Below are 25,665 nucleotides of genomic sequence, written 5' to 3'. Positions count from 1 at the left end.
GCATCTCCTGGAGAAGTCACACCCTATCACATTCATGCATGTGCAGACAGAGGATGAATTATTAAGAATTATTAAGAATTTGAGAATCCTCACAGGCGCTGTCCATGCTGCTGAGAAACCTTTGCTAGATCAATATCTGCTTCACCTAAGTGTCATTCGACAAGTGCTGGGAAATTGCTGCTCTACAGAACAAAAAAGTCCTGATTTCTCTCTAGGTCAAAGCGATTACTTTTCCAAAATATCACGGGCTCAGAACGCTCGAGCCTATCCAGGATTTTCTCTGTATTGCCAGTGTAAGAATATACAATAAAGTTGCAGGTCTAGTCTCAAGTGGACCTTTCCTTCAAATTTGCCGCATTTCAGTTTTCGAGACAGTAACTCATGAAATGTTGACTATGATGATTTGAGGGGCTAATTTCTTCACATTTTATACTTGGGTTATAGACCGGAAAAGTACAAGTTCATGATATTTATCACTATCCTAATGGACTTTTTTTTCCCTAAAACTTTTTTTTGTTGAAGCACTTGACAGATTTTTGGAGAGCCATCCACCTAAGTAAAAAAACAAGATATGAATATTTAATGTCTATACTTACATGTGGGTTTCTGCTCCTGTGACGTGTAACCTGTTTTGTGGGTCATGCATTTCACTAAAATGTTCATGTTTGTTCATATAACCCAATTACATTGTGATTTATAGGAAATATCTTTTCAAACTCTTAAAACAAAAAGCATAGGCATCCACAAAATCAAAATACAAGTGAAAACTTTTTTCTGTATTAAATAACAAGATTATTTTTTTCCCCCAAATCAGATATACTTTATTATATGCATGCCATCCAGCTGATAAATGATTACTGACAGAGTGATTGATGTTAGTGGAATTACAATTATGTGGAAGACAGGAAAACTTATAAATCTATATTATATGAACAGATATTCCTAAAAATGAACAAAGAAATCCAACCCAGAAGCAACAAAATAATCAATCAATCCTGAAACAAACAAAAACCTCTTTAAGACACAATAAATGAAATTGAAGACACTATTGCGAAATATGTATTTGCCCAATATCAAAGTGTCAGTATTAACAGAAGTATTCAAATATTGCATAACTGTATTTATTAAAAAAAAAGAAAAAAAAAAAGAAAAAAAAATTATGACAATGAACAAAGTCAAATAATAAAAAAAAAGCTGACAAGATTTTTTTGTTTAACAGTGTGAGATTCCATCATCAGGCAATTTAGTTCTATTAAATGTTTTCCTCTGCATTACAGGACAAAACAGATCAATCTTAAATCGTAATCATGTTAAATTATAATACAAAAAATTCATTTTTCATTTTCAAATTAATTCTTGATTAATACAAGGTTTGTGCACTGAACAATCAAATCAACTGTGACTCCAAAAACCAAAACAACAAAACATGAAATAAAAATGTAACAAAAAATAATGGACAAATATTATTTGGGAAATGTATACTTAAATATTATTTTTTTAAACATGTATTACTTATCAGTAAAAGTTCAACAACAATTGGTTAAATCAACAGAACATAAACCTGAAAAAAAATATGAAGAAAAATGACAGTAGTAGTTACAAAGTTCAAGCTTTCTTTAGTAATTATGACACCTTTTGAACCTACTTAAAGTGCCCCTATTATGGATTTTTGAAAATGACCTTTCATACAGTGTGTAACACACTTTAATTGAATGAAAACACCCTGCAAAATTTTAAATCTGAAAGTTAATTGGCCGTGTCCCAAATGGAACACTTCATATGCACTTTCGGCCTTACAAATGGCCACCGAATGCACATGTCTGTTAAGTCCACGAGACCGTAGTGCGTCACATTCGTCATTTCAGCATTCAAACGGGTGCTTGCGAGCGCCCCCTTTGCTGCCGTTATGCGCCCTCTAACCGCACTATTCCCGAGCCCACACTGGGGCCGACAGTCAAAGCGGCATTATGTCACGAAAGTGCGGACTCAGAGGAAGACCACGAGGGTTTAGGGTGCGATTTGGGACAGGGCCATTTTCTCTCTCAAAAAAAAGAGTCCACTCTGAATCATTGAAATGAGTCATTTTTAAAATGAACCCCAAGCTGTTTCATGATTGCCCTCCCACTTGTTGGTCTTTTCGCGTTGGCTGAATGAAAATGAAAAATTTTTCTGTGCCACTAGATGCCGCTTTTGGAGTGGTAAAATAGCGGGTTCCATGGTAACGCTGTACACAAACGCTGCTATATCAGGCATTACAGGCAAGATTAAATGAAAATGACACCAATCACCGCAGATTAGCATGGATCGGTTTGAAAAAAGGAATCGTTGAGCGAATCGTTTGGCAGTCTTTGAGCAAGTAAGATAAAAAAATAAATGCACATTGTAAGACAATGAAAGTGTTTTTTGACCTTGCATGCATGTCACCCTGTTGTTGGGAACTCCCAAAATCAAAATATAAACCTTTCATTACCCATAATGGGGGCACTTTAATGGTTAAACTCAGTTAAAAAAAAAAAAATAAAATAAAAACTCATTAACCCGTCAAGAAATGCAAAGTATACATTCACAATAATTTCCCTCACTGAAGTACTATGCTTAAAGACTTTTGCACATTTGCAGCTACTCAGATTTGATTCTATGTGTGTGTGTGTGTGTGTGTGTGTGTGTGTGTGGCAAACAAAACCCAAAGAAAAAAGTGAACAAATTAATTGAATCTGAATCATATTTTCATTTGGAATTTCCATTGCTTCTAATAAATATTCATTTAAAAAAAAGTGTTTTTATAAAGAGACTCATAAACAAATCTAAGGTAAACAATTATTACTGGTTCCTTTAATTTTCCTAAAATGTATTTGTAATTAGAATTTAGTGAGGTTTACTTGTTTGTTTTCTAATTTTAAAAAAAAAAACCTCTGAAATGTGTTAGTTAACTAGTCTCTAGTTATCCTCTGTACAAAGTTAAATGAAAAGAAACTCACTTGGTAACACTACACAAATGACTCTTCATAGGCCAAAATATACAGAAAAATGTACACAACATTTATGTGTTATCTGCAGCTAAAACAAACCACAACAGCTGCATCGTTTTAGGCAAAGTAGATTACTTTATGAGATGACAAAGTTATTCGCCTTGTAGACAAAGCCAGATTTCCATGTCCATAAAATGCGATTAATAGCAATAACAAATCATATTCTTGAAATATTTGGATATGCAATGCTTTCAGAGATCTGGGAATATACTGTAGTGTTGCAAGGGATCCCTTTTTGCATATCAAATCTTACTTCTAATCTTATTTCAATATTAGATGTAATCTTTGCAAAAAGGAAACTAAAAATTGTAAACGAAAACTACCCCAGTTTAGGGTTGAACTTTCTCTCGTTCAACAAGTGCAAGCCTTAAACCGCCCTTTCTTCCTGGTTCCTCACTGTTGAGCACACTGGCCTGTTTGCTCCTGAGGACTGTCTGATGTGCGCTCATTCTTCTGCTCCACTGCCACCTACAGGACAACAAAGGCAAGTGCAAGTAAGAAGTCGAGTAGGAGCAAACATTAGCCAGAAGGAGGCAGTCACTCACAAGAAAAGGAAGTCGGGACTAATAACCTAGTGTAAACATAACTTAATTTCAAGCATCACCTGCTCTCATCTGCCCATGACTGACCTCACCGGGGTTCAGACACCTGCTGCCTCTGTCCTGCCCCACAGCTATGCTGCATTTATCATATACAGCAAGATGCTTCATCAGCAGGTTTCTCTGTCATTCCTATACTGAGGTTATAGGCAGAGTTTTACATCTTGTTCCTGCCATCCTGCTGTTTGTTGCACACCTCTGCTCAGTGATAAATCACTCCCTGTGGCTGCTGAACAGTAATGGGAACAGATGTTTGTAGAAAACAGCTCCAGCCACCTTAATGACATGTTTGGAATGCAGTAGGGAAAACAAGCTCTGGCAGCTGACACAGCAGGTTGCTTGAGGGTGACAACTTGTCTTTCAGTGGCTTTGTCACAGGGTACATGACATTTAGCTCAGGCCTACCCGAAGGGTTTGAAAATCACCACTAAATATCCAAATTAAATTCCTGGTTTTCTAAAGTGTAATACTTAGGGTGAGGACAGGTGTGTAACAAAACCTGGTTTAAACAGCTTTAATCAGTGCTACACTATTTAAATCAATACAAAATTTTAATGAAATGAAATAAAAGCCTTGGGAACTAGTTGAATTAAAACACTGTTTGATTTCTAGTAATAGAAATGTTTTTTACATTATGACTTTAGTAGGTAATATGATTGCATTAATAAATCCCTTCGTTTACAGTGGGGAAAATATTTATTTGATCTCCTGATGATTTTGTAAGTTTGCACACCTACAAAGAAATGAAGGGTCTGTAATTTTTTGGTAGGTTTATTTTAATGTATAGAGGCAGAATACCATCAAAAACAAACAAACAAAAAACTTTTATACAAGTTTATAAATCGATTTGCATTTCAGTGAGTTAAATAAGAATTTGATCCCCAAGCAAAACATGACTTAGTACTTGGTGCAGAAACCCTTGATGGCAAGCACAGAGGTAAGACGTTTTTTGTAGTTGGTCACCAGGTTTGCACACATCTCAGGAGGGATTTACAGATCCTCTCTAAAGCCTTGAGGTTTCTTGGCTGTTGTTTGGCAACTTGAAGTTTCAGTTCCCTACACAGATCTTCTATAGGATTGAGGTCTAGAGACTGGTTAGGCCACTCCATGACCTGAATGTGCTTCTTCTTGAGCTACTTCTTTGTTGCCTTGGTTTGGATCATTGTCATGCTGGAAGACCCATCTATGACCCATCTTCAGTGTTCTGGCTGAGGGAAGGAAGTTCTCGTCCAAGATTTGACAGTACATGGCCCCGTCCATTTGCCCCTTAATGCGGTGAAGCCCTTAGCAGAATAACAGCCCCAAAGCATAATGTTTCCACCTCTGTGCTTGACTGTAGGGATGGTGTTCTTGGGGTCATAGTCAGCTTTTCTCGCCCTCCAAACATGGTGAGTCGAGTTAATGAATCATGTTTTTGGCAAACTGTTGGTAGGGGATCAAATACTTATTTCACTGAAATGCAAATCAATTTCTAATCTTTATATAATGTGTTTTTTTTAGTTGGTATTCTATCTGTTAGTGGGCAAACTTACAAAATCAGCAGGGGTTCAAATAAATATTTCCCACTGTATGTTCATAGTTTCATTTGGACTTTTCTATGGACACTAATTTAGGCGACAATTTTTTATTTATTTATTTGTATTTATTTATTTTACGACACTTTCAGTTGATAGCAGATAACTGAAATATAGTAGTGTGTTAGTTTGACCTCATTCCTCCTTGCCTGGAGGACAACTTGAGCAAAAGGTGGCACAGCTACTTCACCCTCCCCTAACACACACACACACACACACACACACAGAATACCTGATAGGAGAAATGTGATTTGTAGGTGATCCATTTCTTCAAGTCAGTTCTGTCCCCCACGGACAGAGAGCGAACGGTGGTTTTGGACGCAGAAGCAGAGGGCATGTCAAACTCAACCTCCACTAGGCACTCAAACTTAGGAGGCACCTCCCAATCTGATCCCAGCTCCAAATGACAGTAGAACGTATGAGGATGTCCCAGTGCTGCAAAAATACCATCCACAACCATATTAATGTAATGTATGCAATATTAATTAACGCTAATAATTGATTAATGCAAGTCAGTAGAGGACTTTTAGATGACGTAAACCACTGGAGCTGACCAGTGTAGATATGTATAATTTAACATTAGCATAGAACTGGCATCGATTCTGCTAAAATGAACTGAGGAAAGTGATGAAAAAGATGTTTTCTTCAGATGAATGATGCCAAACAGCATTGGTTTGTGTTTGTCTTAATGGCAAAACTTGAATATGCAAAGAAAATGCAAAATTTTAACTTGAACCTAATTATTATGTAAATAACTTGCAAAAAGTAGCTCACGAGTCATATGAACTACTTCTGAAATATATGGTGCCTTTTTGTCCTTTTGAGAATTTGAGATTCTCCTTTTGTGTTCTATAGAAGAAAAAGTAATATGGGGGAGTAAATGATTTATTAAATTATTATTCTCTATATTTTTTGCATATCATTCTTTGAAACATGGTTTTAAAGAAGAGAGTATTTTAGAGAAAGAAAAAATCGTTTGAGGAAAAAGCTGAAATGCAAAGCTTAAAGGATGTCAGACTGTAAGGCTGTGAATTAACAGATGATGACAGCGTGAGTTTTGTCTAACCAATCAGACTCATGCAGGAGGAGGGGATCCCTGCGGATATACTATTGAAAAGCCAAAAGCACTGGCCATTGACAGAAAAAAAAAACAGACTAACCAAAATGCAAATGCTATGACAAAAAAAAATCTACAAACAGGATAAAAGAGTTTTACACCACTGCACTAGCTTTGGGAGTCAATACTTCATTAAGAGGCATGGCTTTTACCACAGCATTGTGATTTGGAAGTTGTGAGGATTTATTCAGCAGCACCAATATATAAAAATCTTGAACTACTATCTATACTGATATTATTATCATGACTATAGTGAAAGACAAAAACTAAAATAATAGTATAATTTTCAAATATTAGCATTATTTCAAAATCTTTTATACAGGGCACCATTATACCGTAAGACTAAGAAAAAGTTACAGTTGTTGGTTAATTTACTGACTAGACCTATCTACATCCATGTAATGAAATGACTAGATAAAATAAAACAGCTCTTAAACAACTATTTGGATATGCTATTGCATAAGAGTAACTGGGAAAAAACAAGGTCGGTTTGACCTGAATGTAGAAACTGTATCATGGCTATTGCTACACTAATGCCATATCTAAATATTTCAATTTTTAGGTCACTAAATTGACAAAAAAAACATTTAACATTAAGGATGTGCACGAGTACTTAAAAGTGACCGCAATTATTGGTTATATTTGACTTCTAAACTACTTGTAAACTTTAGAACAACACAGGACAGCTTTTCTTCATTCATTTTTCAGAACACAAATTAAGATATTTTTGATGCATTTTGAGAGCTCTCTGACCCTCCCATAGACACCAAGTATCCTTACACGATCAAGGCATCATTACATCATTAAAATAATAAATGCGACATCAGTGGTTTAAACATAATTTTATGAAGCTACAAGAATACTTTTTGTGCACAAAGAAAACCAACACTTTGTCTCCTCCACGTCACCTTTTAGCGTCATTTTGGAGAGTATCACGTACATAATGTATGCAGCTGACACAGACCAGGGTGACGCGGAGAAGACAAATTGTTGAATAAAGTCGTTATTTTAAAGTTTTCTTTGTGCACAAAAAGTATTCTTGTAGCTTTGTAAAATTACGGTTGAACTACTGATGTCACATGGATTATTTTAACAATCTCCTTACTACGTTTCTGAGCCTTGAGTTTTCATCTTCGGTAACTATCCCTTTAAGTTAATTCCTGTTGTTCCACAATATGACATTATGGCCACCTCCAAGTTCCCACCTGAGTTCTTGTCTGGCAGGCGACTGATCCTCCACACCACAGACCTGAAGGCCTGTTCGTATTTCGCTGTGCCGAGCGTGACCCTCATGGCGGGTTCGGACCCTGACGTGCTGGTCGAACCAAAACTGGCTCCTTTATTGAAGCGAGCCTTCAGGGACTTCTCTCCTGTCACACTCTCCCGTTTAAAGTTTTTTGCCCAAATTTCCGGTATGGGGTAATGGATAGCAACATTCTCACATGGTATTAATGTTAAAGGATCCCGATTGGATGAAAATCCCGTTGACATCACCAGCCAGGACTGCACCTCCACTTCCGCACCCTTGACAGAAGCGACTGTTCTCAGAGTGAAGGGAAGGGTTTTTTCAGCAAACGCCGTTCGGAAACGCAAAAGCTCAAAGCGGCGAGCAACCGGTGGGCTAAACGTAATAGCATGGGACTCTGCAAACTCTAACTGGTCTGCACACTCATGCAGTCGACAATCCCGCAATTGAATCCAACGTGAAGTTGTGTTGGAAATTATGTCATGCCGAGAAACCACCTCTTTACCTTTGACCTGGACATCATTGAGGCCGATACTGCAAGGTGGAGATCCATTCAAGAAGGCTAGCATGCTCACTCGGGTCAAAACTAGCTGCTCCAAGATACGGCTGTCCCCTTTGGAGACAATCCCATAGAAGTTATCCCTCACCTCCATGTGGATCTCCTCCTCAGTGTAAGTCGTTGGCCAATTAAGACCTTCTTGATCCACAGGGAGGCCCACAAGGCTCTCCTGCAGAGCATGTTGAAAGCTCAAGAAGTCTTCATAGTTGGTTGTCCCAAGCTTCACCGCTTGCTCTCTCACAGGCATATGAACTACTGTGACCTTGGGCTGGATCTTCCTCTTCTCTTTGTAAACCACATGGTCTACACTGATGGTATGAACACGGCCATTCTCGTCGTAGTTTTGGAGCTTGGGTTCAGATATCTCATGCTGGGAGTTTAGCTGGAACTCTTTGAAGGGCTTTTCCAGCCCTTTCTCATAGAAAAGTCGCAGCTGGCCACTGTTCGTCAACCTGACAAATATTGGTCCCCAGTGACGTGAGGACATGATGTTCTTCTTTTCAGGGATGCGCAGGAGCATGGGCCAGCCATCCTTGGGCGTCATATGGTCTGGTTCGTAGGTAGAATCATCAGAATCAACTTCCTCCACTGAACTATCTGGTACAGTAGAACTACCATCATGGTCAGGGTCAGAAATGTGAATATTCCTGAGCTGATCCAGACCATCTATAGGAAAGCCTGATGGGATACTATCTTTTCCAACAACAGAGTCTTTCTTAGATGAGAAAAGCATAATAGATTGCCTTTTGATATCAGCATCTTGATACTCAAAGAACGGTGAGCTGAATGTGGACACATTTGCTACCTCCTGACACAAGCCAATGCCTTGGGACGTTTTATGGTCTGTTTTGTCAAAATAGGCACTGAAAGGGTTAATAGGAGAAGGTTGTAGGTTCAAGAGCTCATCGTCCAGGAAAGGGTTCTTTTTGTTGTAAGGGACACTGCTGTTTGATAGTGTGTTATTAAACTCAAAGATGGAATTGGTGCCATCAGTGGTCAGGTCCAGAATGTGTCTCTCTGTCATCTGGCCACAAAAGGAAGAGGAAATCAGGTTGCTGTTGGCATCCTGCAGAGGAGAATTGTTGAGGTTATCCAGTTTTATATTAGACTGTTTCCCTGGAGGTTGGAAAACTGAGTCCTCATCATCATCAAAGGTAACCCAGCTGGCAAAGCGGTTGGAGGTGACATAAGATTGGCCATTAGTGTGTTGGTTGTTTGCTGTCCAGTTGAATGAATCCATGTTCATTCCTTCATCCTCTTGGCACACAGAAGAATCTATCAATAAAAAAAGAAGAATACAGAGCTGTTTCAACACTTTAAGATTAAATTTGAGCAGGAAAAAAGCATGTCATAAATAAGAGGCAGACATAATCTTATAAACAAGAAAACAGATGACCTCCTTGCATTTTCCAGTGTCCTTTGAACCTATTTTTGAAACCTAATGAGAGTCACAATGGTTGGATTATTTTGGTCCAAACCTAGAAACGACTGAAAGACATTTCCACTAACAGGAAGAAGGCAGATTGCTATCAACCACAATTCATAAGCATGCATTTGCATACTTTCTCTCTCTTTCAACATGCTATTTATTCATTTCAATATAGATATACTAATATTTTATAAGAAGAGGTTTGACTGATTACAGAATAATGAAGTTTTCAGTCTTGTTCAGTCAGTTTCACTAGGACAAAATGGATCTATAACAATGGGATAATTGAATAATCAATTTCTTTTTAGTCACACCAAGGTCATCTATCCCACTAAAACAGTAAAACAGTTTTTAAAATGTCATACTTTTCATCTGAAACTGGGACGTTCAATAATTATGAATGAACCTGCAAAAAAGCATAAGCAAGAGTCATAGCTAGGAAAGAAACAAATCATTCATTAATGAATCCTTCTGCTCTCTTGAAACAAGCTCAAACTTTTATATGTTCTAGTTCTCCCATGCCAAATTAGAGAGACAGTTTTTACCTGTTGCTAGGCACCAGCATTCCCCACCTCAGACCTACTTTCTCTGCCAATGCAACAAAGCACTGAATGGTCTGTCTCACATGCTGAAAACTGGAATGACTGCACTATGCAACAAGAGCATGCATGTACACACTAACTCACAAACAACAATTTTATAGAAACTAAAATCCAATAAACAACTAATAAAGCTATGGGCCTTATTTAAACTTGAATTGTTCAGGCCAACCTCTTTCCAGTCTCTTAAAACATTGCTTATTAAATGTGTGAGAGTGTTGGCACTATGGCTTGTGGCTTTGTTAATCTTCTCATATTAGTTCAACAGGGTTCATCACACTACAAATCAACTGAAACAATTACTATAACAGAAAATATTAAAAGACTACAATACGACATTTGCACACACAGAAGCAGCCACAAACATAAAAAAGACTCCGATTTCAAGGCTCATATCTTATCAGCCCTGGAGGGAGAAGGTTAAAAGATTATCCCAGCTCAGAAAAAAAAATGCAATGCCCTTAAATATGAATACTTATGAACATCGTCTGCGCACCTCCAAAGCATGTTTGTTCATGTTCTTACAAGGGATACATCAAATCAGCCAGAGGGTAAGATGAAATTGCAACCATCAGAACAAATGTTCAAGGTTCACTTAAGTTAAAGTTAAACTAACATTTCTATATATTTTTCCTACTTATCTCTATTTTTATTCCAACAAAGACACAGTTTAATTGCAGAACACTAGCATACACTGCAACACGTATTAATCAGCATTTAATTTTTTTTGAATAAAATAAACATTCTTAAAGCAAGAATGATTTTGATTTACTTATACTGCATACATTGTTTTGTTTTTTCAAATATATTTTAAATAAAAAAAATTGACATTCTGCCATTTTTTACAAGCATAAATCAGTAACAGTTTAGTGAGGTCTATGCTTATAGCAAAAAACATCTTAGACAACTTTGCTTTTGAAGTAAATTTATCTTATATTTAATTGGATGGAAAAAAATAGCAATGTTTTGCATTTTAGAGAGTCTGTTTTACGGAGTAAATCGTGGAAGCAAAATCTTGTTGCCAAGCATCAACTTACTGGTATTTCGTCAAACTTCCAGTTCCAAGTAAAACTCAGCATGGATAGAGCGCTGATCCTGAGGCTATACAAGCAATGCCAAGTGAGACTCCAACAAATGCTCTCACCCCGCTTCTTTTTAAAAACCTTTTTAAACACTAGCCAGTTTTAAAATACAGAACTGAAAAACAAATATATGCATAATCAGCATAAAAAGATAACATATATTTCTTAAAAGAGGAAGAAAGAATGGCTAAATGAAAACTCAGCAACAACCACAAGCATTTATGAGTCAAAACTCTGTGCAATGTCTGTCACAATGCAACAGTGTGAAGAAAAAGACTCACCAGTACAGCAGATTCAAGAGTCCAGGTGCTAAAGAGAGGAAACAGATGGGACACCAATTGTTAGGCTTCACTACGGCACCATGCATTAAAAAAGCAGGTCACATGACCTCCTTCTCTCCATGAAGTGCCCGCACAGACATGTAGATGCCTGTTGGTCTGCCTCCCAGCCTGCCTCCTTCACAGGAGGAGTCTACATTTTTTGACAGGTAGCTGTCTTTACAGCTACCACATCTCAACACTCGCAGAGAAAGGCATTCTTGGAAATACAATCGGTCGAAAACAAGTTCAGAAACATTTTGTGTGTTCTCTCATGTTTGTCTGTAACCATGTGGAGAAGTGATTCTGTCCTTTGAATATCCCAATTATCTACCATATAAAAGAGAAGACAAGGAAATATGACACAGAAACTGACTCATCAATAGCATGATGGTGTGCAACAAACAACTACTTTTTACAGCTACAAAATGTGCAAGAAAACTGCCATCTGACTGCAAACTTAGGAGCTGAGACAAATGGTTGACAGGTTGTGTTTGCACTGAAGTCTTGATCTGCTTTGAGATCTCTCAATCCTTTCACTAAGCTACTGACCTTTATTTTGCTGGTTTCAGGTCAGTCCTTCTAAACCAGAGCATTAACTGGGGATAACTTCAGAGTTAGTGTGCACCCATTAATTTTCCCTAACATTCTCATCAAATTGAGACTCTTACTGTAATATTAACGTTAAATGATCATATTTTACCATTACTCTAAACCTTAAAGTCACCAAATGATGTGTTATTTTAGACAATGTTGTCTGTTTTGCTCAATTTTCCGAAGGAAACATAAAAACAAATCAGAACTATAAGTCATTGAGCAACAGAGTGGCATTTTATTTCTTAATGCACGTTTTGAACGAATTGTGTGAACCATTTGGCTCGTTGAACCACTTGCCATAGATGCGTTGGGTTTGAAGCGGCGCATTAAAGTACTGAAAGAACGATTCAAAAGCATGCAGAGTCGTCGCTTGTGGTACCAATCGGTCTGATGGTGATGATCCGCTTCTAGTCAAACAAGCCTAATGATTTTTACTTCACTCTTGAATGAATCAGCCATTTGAACGAATGAAATGAATGAATAAATGACTCGATGACTTAATCATAAAGACATTTAACACCACCTACTGGCAGTTTTGGTTTATTGTTTAGAGTATCATATCAATAAAGTAATAGTCGTGTATTATTTACATAGTAATAATAATAAAATTATTAAATTTGAATCCCTTACCAGCCCTACAAAAAATTAAAAAAACAAGATTCTTTATTTTAGAACATGTTGGCTTTTAGACAGCTATATGTAAATGCAAACTATATATTTTAAACCCAAAAGACATGCTGTTTTCCATGATGTGTCCCGTTTGAAACTCACCAAACCATGTTGGTGAGAAGACACACAGTGGAAGTGTCATCTCTGACAGGCTGAGCTTTCCCATAATGTGAAGCGGAGTGATAGCTGCAGGTGTGAGTCACAGGAGGCGGGTTTTTTCACGAGGACATTTGCAGGGGTCAGAGGTCACAGACGGTGAGGAAGCATGTGAGAATCCCAGCAGGATGTGCTCTTAAACAAGCTGTTGCTCTACTCTATAACCTCTGCTGATCTGAGATTACAGTAACTTCTGCTGTTCTCTGTAGAGATTTGCTAACTAATGACAATGGCCTTCTGTGTGGGTGCATTTGGATATGACAAAACCACATTCACACAAGCTTTCTGTTCCTCTCTTGACTGAACACACACACACACACACACCCATTGCATCAATATGGAAAACAGCATTCTTATGCATCACTGGAAATTGAATGAGAAGGAAATTAAAATGTGCATTGTATATCAAATGCACTGCACATCCTCATAAAGAACATCATTAGCCATCTGTGCCTGTAAATTAGCCTGATGAAGCTTTCGTAAAGACCTGGCTTGCACCATACAGCTGCATAAACACTCGTATTCATTCGTTACCAATAGTCTCGACTTACAATGACACATTCATAACTATAATGTTTCATTCACGAACATAAGATGTAAGTCACATAAAGGGCAAGATTTGACAAATAAAGCTTAAAGCTGACACAAGTCAATGTGTGCAGTTAGACACAAGTCATGTGCAATGTGTACAAACAGTGAATGCAGCTCAAAAAAATGACAGCAGAGAAGAACTATGTACACAAATAATCAGCAATTACACACAAATTTGCACTCAGTTCAGCTGTAAATAAACAATCATGGAACAACACCCAAGGGTCACATGCTGAAAGGAAAACAAACAGAACGGCGCCCTACTGCCAGGTTTTAGCAACGTACACTTCAACACAGTGAGAGCAGGAGCAAAGGCCACTGGGTAGGGTGAAAATGGGTAGGGTTAACAGATTTTCAAACAATATGACATCTAATGGTATCTCGCAAAGACAGACCATAGGGAAAATACAAAAACAAATGCTTCTACAGAAACTTATTGATAATGATTGCTATTGCACATACATAATCTTCAATATTAAACACTCACATGTAACTAGACCTTTTGTACTACAGGCATGAATGAATCCCAAATCTCCAGGTTTGATGAAGATAAGGGCGCTACTACTTTTCAATGTCATCTGACTTTTATTTTTTTCACCTAGAGGCCAATACAATGGATGAAAAAATAGCCATATCAAAAGAACAGAGACATGAGAATAGTATCTTTTGAGTAAGCAGTAACCAACATCCATGAAACCACATTATAACACTATCATCATAACAAAACATTTTTTTAAATGATTAATTATTCATATGCTGCAATCCAAGTGTGCTCACTAAGGCTGTACTGATTCGATCAAAAACGCAGTAAAAAAAATAGTAATATTGTAAAGTATTAATACAATTTAATATAATTATTCTATATTATATTAAATTTTAATAATTTAATTTTACTGCAGTCTTCAGTGTTACATGATCCTTCAGAAATCATTCTAATATGCTGATATGCTCATTTTTTTTATAATTATTAATGCTGAAAACAGCTGTGCTACTTAATATTTTTGTTGCTTTTATATTTTCTTTTCTTAATTTAAAGGAGTCATGACCCACAATTTTCACTTTTCCACGAGAATCAATGTATGTTATGATTGCCTAACGATTATACACTGGCCGGGAAGCCGATATTTAAAAGTGAAGCGTTTGTTTACCTCAGGGTTTGTAAAATAGCCCACGTGTACGCGCACTCAAATACGAGATTTTGATTTCTTCCCCGTCTTGACGTCAAGACGGGGCAGGATATACCATATATGGACACCGCAGCAGGAAGTTTGCCCTTCCCCTCTCCCCCTCATATTCAGTCGAGAAAGACACTGGAACTAGTGCACACGTGAGTTGCTCTGTGGTTGACTGCCAGAATCAACATGTAAATGTGTTTTCTCTACCAAGAACGGACCTAGCTATCAGAGACCATTGGATTAAATTCATTTTTAATGACGCGGTTCCTTCAACCCTTCCACTAGTTTATCGTTATGAGTTTGTGCTAAACATTGTACGCCGAAATCCTTCACAAATTTGGGGCAATATCAGGCGAAGTTGGCATTGAAGCTCGGGAAAAGCGCCATTCCAACAAAATTGCCTGCAATTGAAACGGTAAGACTGTGTTTTTATTGCTCTACTGTGTGTAACAAACAGCATAACTGCTAATGCGGCTATTGTATGCTATTGCGTCTGTCACTAGACAAATAAACGAAAGACTGGAGGTGAAGTAATTATTTATGTTCCCTGTAAACGGACTGCAAAAACGGACTTTTGACTGCATTATAATGATTTCTTAATTCAGAATATGATCAAGATTGTGTAGGTTGATGTGTTCGGGGAATTTGCCAGTTAATAGTAACATTTAAAGCCCCTTAAATGAACGAAATGACTCGAAAAAAGATTTGTTCATTTTGATGAGCGAGTTTGAACAAGAGAGTCTGGTGTTGCCAGATTGGGTGTTTTTCCGCTACATATTAAACCCGGTTTACGGTGTGTTTTAGGTTGGTTTTCGCCTGGAAGGCTTTATAGAAATCTGGCTTCCTACTGAACGAAGTTAAACTGAGAGAGCGTGGCATTCACAGACACCAGAATGAATGACTTCACAGTAACGTTCATCAGGCAGTAATGCGGTACGTTCAGTTCAGTCCAAAACATGAACGAGTTCATGAATTATCGTTCAATGAACGCGTCCAGGCACAACTCTGGCGGGAGTATTAGCTTCGAGGTATGGGGAATGGCTGCTAACGTACTTCGCAAAAAACAAATGACTGAGATCATCATGAATTCGGTTATTGTTTATTTATTGCCTAACGCTTACATGAGGCCCCGTCTAGTTTGTGTGTGTGTGTGTGCTCACGTCTTATTGTTGTGTGTGTGTGCTGTGCTCACGTCTCATATGAGTAACTTTATGTGCGTAGATAGTTCATATACATGTATGTGTGACTAGTACTTAGTATATATGCAAGCGTTTCATATGTGCGCGTGAATGAAGTTTGATTTAAGCCCTAAATGGCGCCTCATACTTATACACTGGCCGGGAAGCCGCTCGCGTTCATTCACAACTTGCACCATGATGTCAGTTTGTAATGATATGCTAAAGCGTTACCTGAGGTGTCAACCCCCCCTTCCTGCAACCAATCAACGTGCCCCTCATTTGCATTATTATAATGACCGTCCACGACAGCCAAAATATCGCATCAGATCTCGCGAGACAATAATGCCTACAGAGATAAGGGTCTGAGGAGCTCTGTGTTTATTTTTTTTTTCCACTTTTCTTTTTTAGAAGGGCCTGAAAGACTATAATACAGCAGTAGATATCCAAGGTAATACGAGGGTATGACTCCTTTAAGAAAAAAAAGTTTTTTGCATCACTGTATTCCTTTTCTTACAAGCTCAAACATGACCAAACTCCAGTGTAGCTTGGCATAATTACACACTTGACTATTTACTGTAACATTTGCTTTAACTAACACTCAATATGCACTTGTATTCACTCTTGCCTGGAGTGAAAATTCTGTTGCAGTGACTCCATCTTCCCACAGCCTGAGAAATGAAGCATGCTGCATTTTAATAAATAAAACCGTCTTAAGCACCTCACCCTCTCCTGTTTCCATAGAAACCCTGGTCTGAGTGAGCTATTGCTGGAGGGCCGAGGCGAGAGGCCCGAGATGGATCGTGCAGGAGCGCTAACCGCTCAGCCACAAATTACCTGCGAGAGAGAGCGTCCTGCCTCAAATCAGCACAGCGTTCCTTCAGAGCCACCATCACTCACACGAGAGGAGCGTCTGAGGAGCAGCTGTCAAAGACCGTGTGAATTTATTTGTCCAGATTCCTCAATCATTTACTACGCCAAAAAAAGATGCCATCTTTTCATTCCACCTGCGTTCCTGGATTCGACCCCGAAGGCTGTGCTGAGCAACGGAAGTGATTTATTGATGGATAATTCAGCATGTGAAGCATTTCCTGTGCAATTCTCACTTCCTTCTGTCTTCTCACGAGGGGACAGACTTTAATTACTGTTTGAGGCACTGGGTGGATATAAAACCGCCACTTACAGATGTTCGACTGATGAGAGTTACCCATTTATTAACTTAGTAGGTATGACTCTGTGTGTGTGGTACTCACTAGAAGAGTGGGGACAGGAGGGTGTTTGACTGGGTGGCTCTTCAGTGTTAAGTGAGGGCAGGTCACAGGAAGACGCCCCCATGCTCACGGAGCTCTGCTCCTCTGATTGGGTGGTCCAGCTGCTCTCTGATGGGGGAACGGCACTCCAGAAACTGGCCGAAGAGCAAATGCTGTGCCTGGGACCTTCATTAAAACAGAGATATAGATTTAGGATATACAGGCATAAAACAACTGCCATCTTCACAAACAGTTAAACATTCTGCATAAAAAAAAAAGTTCACAAAGAAATGTGTGTTAATGCATTTCTCTCATGCAGGTATATATATATATATATATATATATATATATATATATATATATATTAATCATAATCTGTTAAACAATTTGTTGTTGATAATATTTTTATATGTTTCTCACCAAGGAAGCATTTATCATATTGTAATATTGTACGATGTTAATTGTAATTACACTTTAAAGTCACTGTTCTATTTTTTAAGAGCTTTTAAATTGTAATTTATTCCTATGATGAAAAGTAACATTTTCATCAGCCATTACTCCAGTCTTTAGTGTCACATTATACTTCAGAAATCATTCAAATATGCTGATTTGGTGCTCAAGAAACATTTCTTATTATTATCAATTCTGAGAACAGTTGAGCTGCTTAATATTTTTGTGGAAACCATGACAAAGAACAATATTAATTTATTAAAAATAATATAAATATTTATAACAAAAATAGAAATCTTTAAACTTTTGATCAATTTAATGCATCCTTGCTGAATAAATGAATTTCCTATTATATGCAATAATTTGTATATTTTTTTTAATAAAAATAATAAAATCTTAATGCTCCCAAACTTTTGAATAGTAGTGTCGATAAAATTTCCATTAATTTATTTTCCTGAAATTAAACGACTGTAATTCAGGAGTTGAGTTGGAATCTGAAGGCATTGTCATTTTTTATTCTAAATGGTGTTATGGTGTGTGAATACCGTAAATGTGTGTCGCTAATGAACAGGTGTTATCACTGAATTAGGAACGAGAGACTATTAAATATTCACAGTGGGGAAAAGTGCTTTAGTAAAAGGATTAAACATCAAGGGTGAGGCGAGATAACACCGCATACTGATGTATATCAGCCTCGTCAAACAATCGAATCAATCTACTCAATGATTTTAATTAACACTGCTGTAATTACTATCAGAGGACATATTACTAACGTTATAAAGTACTGTGTAGTAGAACGCTTTGAAACAATGATAGAGAGAATACAGTAGTACTACACAGATGATGTTTTAGATTCAGGTTGGAGTAAATATGTAAACTCAGATGACATACTTCCAGTTCTTTAAAATACATGTAGGCACTGCTGATGCTTATTTAAACAATTGGGATTCAAAAACATCCCAAACACAGGATGTGTTCACTGCCTAGCAACAAATCCAGCCGCATTATTTTTTTCTGGAGCTCAATTAAAAATTCACAAAAGTAGTTATTTAAAACTTTATGATCTACTTAAAAAAAAGTAAAACAAAGACAAACTTGAAAATGTTACAAGGTTACAGGTTGAAATGGATGCAGAAGTACATTAGATTTATCATGCAAGTCATTACAATGATGAATTTAGAATGTATATAGATCATCTAAGTATCACAAAAACAAAAAAAGATGATGTCTAAGCATGACACTACTGAATCATCAGGTTGTTAACATAAAAGTACAGTCAGCTAAGGAATAATGCACATGCATGATAAAAAAATATCACTTGACAAGTAATTAAAACTCTTCCCTCAAAATAATGAACTGAATTTGAACTGATTCCAACAACTCAAATCTCTATATTTTCATATAGCTGTCTTGCCACTGATGAGTGGAATCTCAGTCATTCAAATAAATAGTTTGAAAGATTTTAATAAAACTCTCAGTCTATAAAAAAAGAGAACAAGTGTGCATGTGGGATTACTCCAAATAACACTCCTTTTCCTGAGAGTTTCCAAACCTCTGATTACACCACAAACAACTTTAGATGGATCCATATGTGCTCTGATGGGTTTTTTTTTAACACATTATGTTCACAATATACTTATTTCTTATTAGGTTCCTGCTGCATTAGCATAAAAAAACTACTCTACTCATAAAAAACACTACTCATCTTTGTTGTTTTATAAAAATAAAAATAATTAAGTATTTAGTCAATCCAAAGTGATATAAATCTGGATGCCTTTGAATATAAATAATGTAAGACACTGTGGTTGGATAAACCCTACATCAGACACTGGCTTTCTGGCTGCTAAAGCTTCCTCTAGACCACACATGGAAATTAAGGCATCAAACCTGAAATCATCTGTTGGATAGCCCCTGTAATCGGACTAAATAAGAAGTACTTTAACAAACCCAGGCTTGATCTCTTAGTGAACACATTATGGAGGAATGATAGACTGGCTGCACCCTTGACTTCATCCTAAGGCAGATTTCATGCAAGAGCAACAACAGCTGAGATGAAAACTCTGCTTATGGCTTCAATTAGGGTTTGAAGGGTTTGGCAATTTGCATGTTGCTGCACTCGGCCTCTCACAGGAGATTTCCTGGGAAAGAGTTGCTGGCAAAGTTGCTGGGTTTCGACAAGAGTGGGGGTGGGTGAGTCAATGTGTGCAAAAAGAAGACAGACAGAGATAAACACAGAGAACGACAAGACTAGACCAAGCACCGGGCCTAAAGGAAGTGACACAGACCATTTTAAGTCCAACCCAACTGAGTCAACTCATTGTAGAAATCAGTAAAATACTGTATCTCTGGAATACTGGAAGCATTGGGAAATTCTTACTGAAATGGGTGTGGTTTAATTGTCCGAAGCTCAAGGCTGGCACAGCAAGGTTGCTATTGTATAATCCCAGGTTGTGCCAGGAGATTTGTCAATATCATAAGTCACATTACTATACAATCATTTGTTGAGGAAGCATCTGTCACCCATTACTTTGAGTTTATTTTGAGTATCATTATGAAACTATTTTGACTATTGTTATGAAACAGAGGAAATGCACTTGAAGGTTTAAAAGCAGAAATGTGGAAGTCGTACATGCACTTACATGAACTCTTCCATGAACTCAAAAATGTGTAAGTTTGTGAACCTTTTGGAATGTCTATATTTCTGCATAAATATGACCCAAGTCCTGAAAGTAGACAATAAGACCCCATCAAAACCATCTCTAAAGTGTTTGAACTCCACAAATCCACCGTCAGACAGATTGTGTACAAATGGAGAAAATTCGAGACCACTCTTTCCCTCCCCAGGATTTGTCCACCAACAAAGATCACTCCAAAAGCAAGACTTGTAATAGTCCACGAGGATTCTAAGCAACTCAGCGCCTTTCTTACATTGGCTAATGTTCAAGTTCATGAGACCACCATCAGTGATGTTTCCTGAAGAGCATGTGGACAAGCACAGGACTACTGGAGAAATGTTTTGTGGACGGATGAGAGCAAAATAGAACTTTAAGTTTTAAATGAGAAGCGATATGTTTGGAAAAAAGAACACACTGCATTCCAGCAGAAGAACCTTATCTCATCTGTGAAACATGGTGGTGGTAATATCATGGTTTTGTCCCTGTTTTACTTCATCTGGGCCAGGACAGCTGAAGCTAGTTGTTCATAGGAGGACACTCTATCATCATAGAGTAGAAGGGGTTTTTGTACTGAGAAACAGGCTAATATTCCTACAAGTCATTGTGCTGTACTGATCAGCAGTTACAAGAAATGTTAAACTGCAGTTACTGCAGCAAAAGGGGCCACACCAGACACTGAAAAGCAATTATTCACATCCTTTTGCAACACACAGATATGTAACACTGGATAATTTTTCTCAATAAATAAATGACAAAGAAAATATTTTCATCTCATTTGTTTGATTGGGTTCTCTGTTTACTTTCAGGACTTCAGGAAAATCTGATGATGTTTTGTGTCATATTTATGCAGAAATATAGAAAACTGTAAAGGGTTTGCAAACTTTCATGCAGCACTGTGTGTGTGTGTGTGTGTGTGTGTGTTTAAACATAAACCTCAAAACACCCTCAAACCCCAGAGGGTTTTAACCTTAGAGTACTTAAACAGGGCTCTTTTCTCAGAAGATTTTGCTCTGCTTTTCTGATTTTGTTTGTTTCCTTATTATATGACCCCTTTTCAAACTGTGTGCATTGCATCGCTCTGTTTTCTTGTATTGTCAGGCTTTTTTAATGAACTGAGGGATGATGGATTGTATTGTACTGTACTGAACCCTGAACATGCATTTGGGAGCACAGTATGTGCATCTCACGGTTAGATTCCAACTTCCATGCAATAAAAAACATATTTAAGTTGTTCTCATACCTTTTACCTGTGATGGCGGGGGAGGAGAGGGTGACCATGGTTTGTCATCAAACTGAATCCAGGAATTCAGCTGTTCTGCTTTCTGACCAGACACACATGGTATTTCTGTCCAAGTAGCAGAGTCCTGCACAGGCTGATCTAAAGAGGGCTGGAGGTGGTCCTCATCTTTGGACCAGAATAAGAAACATAGTTAGAGAAATACAGACTCTTCTCAGTAAAAAGGTCACAGTTAAATGTTAAATCTAGCAGGGTGCAAGAACTGTGGACTGTTCCGGCAGTATTCACTATGGAGCAATGACCTCAGGATGCAGGAATCTCACAGAAAGGTCTGAACACAAACTCAGACTGATATCCACTCAGCAAAAAAGGTTACATGTCTTTATAATTCCTTACAAATGGTGCACATAAAGTCCTGAAACTATTTTTCAATTAGACACAAAAACTTCTAGAGCTTTTTCTTTGCCATCTAAAGCATCATTCAACAATCCAACATCGGGCATGGCTTCCCACCGGTCTAAAACTGACATTTGACAATGATACAAGGCTATGAGGGATATGTGGAATTATACTGTTGTTTAACATCATGCCAATAGTGCAGCTGCCAAACATCTTTCCAAAGAAACCTTCTGTAGACAAAAACTCCATAACACTTGTTTTGAAAGTAGCAAGTTTTCAAATCTAGTAATTTTATACTGTACACACTATATAGTCTATCCCTCACAGCCTTCACATGCATAAAATTCAGTATGGCTTCTGCCCTGACTATGATCCGTCACTGACTGGTCAAATAGAAACCTTTGCAGACATTCATCAACAGAGGATTCACGGTACACATTTTAATAGTTACTGTACGTTTGATCCATGAGAATTAAACTCAGAAAAAAACTTGTAACTCTAAGTAAAGACTATGTTTGTACTGACCTGCCTGTGACTCCTCATCTGAAAAAGCAACCCAGCCTGGTCTGGGTTCAGTTCTGCTACTGGCTGTAGCAGCCATGGGAGTTGTCTTGTCCTGTCTTGTCTCACTCCCCCCAAATCTTGGACTCCATGCCCAGCTAGAAAGGCCTAAGAAGAGAGAACCATTAGGATTTCCATTCATTAGGATTTGATCTATTTTGATAAAAGGTATCTACCACAAAATTAATTTTAATTTAAAAGGGACATTAGGAACCTTTGACCAAACAGTTAAAACGGACAGTAAAAAAAAAAAAATTACAACGAAGCAAAATGAAATATTTTTGAAATATCAATGAATCTTAAAAACCTGTAATTATTTAAATATAAGTAAAAAAAAATGGACACCTGAATATATTTTTTTAGAGTTTATTCGTGTGATGGGAAAGCTGAATTTTCAGCAGTCTTTAGTGACTTATGACCATTCAGTAATCATTTAAATATGCTGATTTGGTGCAGATGTGAATCAGTGTGAATGGCAAAAATTCAGTTTCAGGAATCAGTATCAGTTTCAGGAATCAGTGGTGTAACAACACAGTTGACATAACAAACAGTAAAACATAACTCATCCCGTGAAGCCAGAGGAAAACTAACTCAATCAGTCAGGTCTTCTCTGGCTTTACAGGATGAGTTATGTTCTTTTGTTGAGTTGTGCTTGTTGAGAACACAAAAAGACTGCAAATTTGAGGCTGTGATACCACAAATAAACAACCATTGCTACAGGAATAAAATTAGAGACAGAGAATGGAAAACTCAAGGACGACATGTATTGTCTAGGCAAAATAAATATCTCCACAGCAAGTAATGACAGCAGTAAACACAGAAGGCTTGTGTAAGTGTTTTTGACTGCCAAACAGAAAACAACATGCCTCAACAGGGCCCTTTAAAACAGGATGGAGGCAGTGCGAAGCAACAGGAAGGACTACTGATAAATGTCTGACAACTGAAAACCATTTATAACCCAAATAGCTACTACAGCCCCTCTGGCTACTCCGATCAAACATCATACAAAGAGGAGACATAAAAGCAGTGTGTTTAAAAAAAAAAAAATAAAAAAATCAAAGCTTCAAGTGTCAAGGATCACAGCTCCCTAATGTATTATTAAGTGTTCACAACCGGGTGACGAATGCACCACCAAAAAGTCACAAATGCCCTTCAAATGTCACAAAAGAGGAAAAGCACAGTGACAAAGCTCATAGGCCATTGTGATCAGGATTTTTCCACATCAGACAGCGCCTATTTCCTCTTCTAAATCCAGACCCTGCAGGAAGCACACTTTCATAGAGGAAACACACCTGGATGTGCTGAACAATCTGGTAAATTGGGGCCAATTCTGTAACATGTTTTTGTTCTGGTAAATCTCTCCTTTGCATTCACAATCCGGCTGCATGCTAGCTACCCTTCCTCAGCCCCCTATTTCACACCAAACAAAGCAAGCACCTCCCTCCAACTAGAAGATTCATTCAACATTGCACAACACCCACTGTTTATTGAAAAACTCAATAGTTTGGATGCAATAAGCTCCATATCTTCAGCCATCTCTTGGCCAGACATCTGACTATTAAAAAATGATATCATTGAGTATTTGAATTGTACTGTTACTAATATATATATATATATATATATATATATATATATATATACACACATTTGTTACCATCATTTGTAAAATGGCCTGAAAACTAACATTAAAAACCAAAAACTTCTAATTATAAATGAATTGGATCTTTTTGAAAAGAATGATTTAAAGTATTATATTTTATTATTTTTTACAGTATGCTGTAACTTTTTTCCCAATTTTATACTTTTTTTTTTTTTTTTATACAAACCTGTAATTGTACATTTTTAACTAAACAACCAGACAGAAATTACCTAATGTAAACATCACAGTAATTGTTATTAGTTCGTGGTTAATATTGAGTCAGATATGAACAGAAAAAGAAAAAGTTGTAAAAAAAAGTCAGTCTCTTACTCAGTAGTCATTTAAAGAGTCAAATCATTTACTCACTGATGAGTTTGGGTCTGTGAGATTTGTGAACCTGTTTGACATATTCACATTTTACAAAATCACACATACAAATAAAGTTGCCCCATCTGACTTTATTTACATTTTTTTTCTGAAATATTTTCATTCTGGCCATTTTAGTTGCACTCTGTCTGAAGCCTTTAGAGTGTATAGCCAGAATTTTAAAAGCAGCACTGATGTTTGCAGCTGCAACATCTTACAAAACTCCCTTCTAAGACTCCAACGGGCTTGGGCTCTGGCGTTCTGTCAGTTATGTCAGTGGTGCATGCAGGCGTCCACAAGATATGTGCACAATATTGGGACGTTTGGCAGAACTGGTCTGCAGAACTCTCATACTATGTCAAATCTCTCTCTCGCACAGCCATCCGAGAGCTCATGATCATGCATGGCATCATCATTCGGACTGTGCTTTCAGACACTGCATAATTTCCTGCTGTCAGCGCTCACAGTCACAGTGAGTTTGCCTCACACATTCCAAGTTTTTCCACTTTACAAAAGAAAAAGGTGGCTATCAGTAAAAACAAACAGATCAAACAGGAAAAACCATGTCCAAAGTGTCCAGAAATGCAGGAACAAACAGTTGTTACCTATGTGGTAGATCTGCTATGTCAAGTCACAGCTAGACCTCAAAAATACATAGTGGTCACCATCTAGACACCCGGGTATATGACAGTACTAGTGCAGAACACAAAAAGTATCAGGTGCATCACATCATGAAGATATATATATTTTATATATATATATATATATATATATTTTATATATTTTATATATATATATATATATATATATATATATATATATATATATATATATATATATATATATATATATAAATAAAGGTGGCTAGGAGTAAAAACAAACAGATCAAACAGGAAAAACTATGTCCAAAGTGACATGGTCCAAAGTGACATGGACATATATATATAGATAGATATATATGTGATGAGATGATCTCACAAGATCCAAACGTGACGATATCCTCGCCCAGATCTGTCAAGTCAAGTATGCTTTATTGTACAGTAAATACATACAGAGAATTGAAATTGAGTTAGTCTCTGACCCTTGGTGCGTTCGTATAACACTAACAGAAGAACATTAAATACAGATAATAAAATATAAAGTAAAACTATACAAATATACAAATAGGTCAAAG

The 25,665-nt window shown here is 37.3% G+C and overlaps 1 protein-coding gene across 3 annotated transcripts; it reads right to left on the bottom strand.

Moving 5' to 3' along the window:
- Positions 1-1,209: 1,209 nt before the first annotated feature.
- On the bottom strand, positions 1,210-22,588 carry LOC132112562 (stonin-2-like). 3 transcript variants are annotated; one of them, XM_059520090.1, is made up of 7 exons: positions 22,451-22,588; positions 21,530-21,694; positions 17,168-17,350; positions 7,525-9,399; positions 5,435-5,637; positions 2,440-3,497; positions 1,210-1,941 (listed from the first exon to the last, which is right to left on the bottom strand). In XM_059520090.1, the coding sequence occupies exons 1-6, from the start codon at positions 22,524-22,526 to the stop codon at positions 3,423-3,425; spliced, it is 2,577 nt and encodes an 858-aa protein (XP_059376073.1). In that variant the 5' UTR covers positions 22,527-22,588; the 3' UTR covers positions 1,210-1,941; positions 2,440-3,422. The 3 variants fall into 3 exon arrangements, with proteins under 3 accessions (XP_059376073.1, XP_059376074.1, XP_059376075.1); XM_059520091.1 differs by having other exon boundaries at positions 21,537-21,694; positions 22,451-22,556; XM_059520092.1 differs by lacking the exons at positions 21,530-21,694; positions 22,451-22,588 and adding an exon at positions 11,516-11,543 and having other exon boundaries at positions 17,168-17,286.
- Positions 22,589-25,665: the final 3,077 nt, after the last annotated feature.

Source organism: Carassius carassius, chromosome 32 (genome assembly GCF_963082965.1).
Source record: "Carassius carassius chromosome 32, fCarCar2.1, whole genome shotgun sequence".
In the NCBI taxonomy this organism is placed as follows: Eukaryota; Metazoa; Chordata; class Actinopteri; order Cypriniformes; family Cyprinidae; genus Carassius; species Carassius carassius.
Note: the sequence above shows the minus strand (reverse complement) of the source record. Positions and strands in the feature narration are given on the sequence as shown.

Coding starts and splice junctions, on each gene's coding strand:
- LOC132112562 (XM_059520090.1), bottom strand. CDS start 22,526: ATGGCTGCTACAGCCAGTAGCAGAACTGAACCCAGACCAGGCTGGGTT. Junction 21,695..22,450: donor AGATGAGGAGTCACAGGCAG/GTCAGTACAAAC, acceptor TCTGGTCCAAAG/ATGAGGACCACCTCCAGCCC. Junction 3,498..5,434: donor AATCACATTTCTCCTATCAG/GTATTCTGTGTG, acceptor GTTGTCCTGTAG/GTGGCAGTGGAGCAGAAGAA.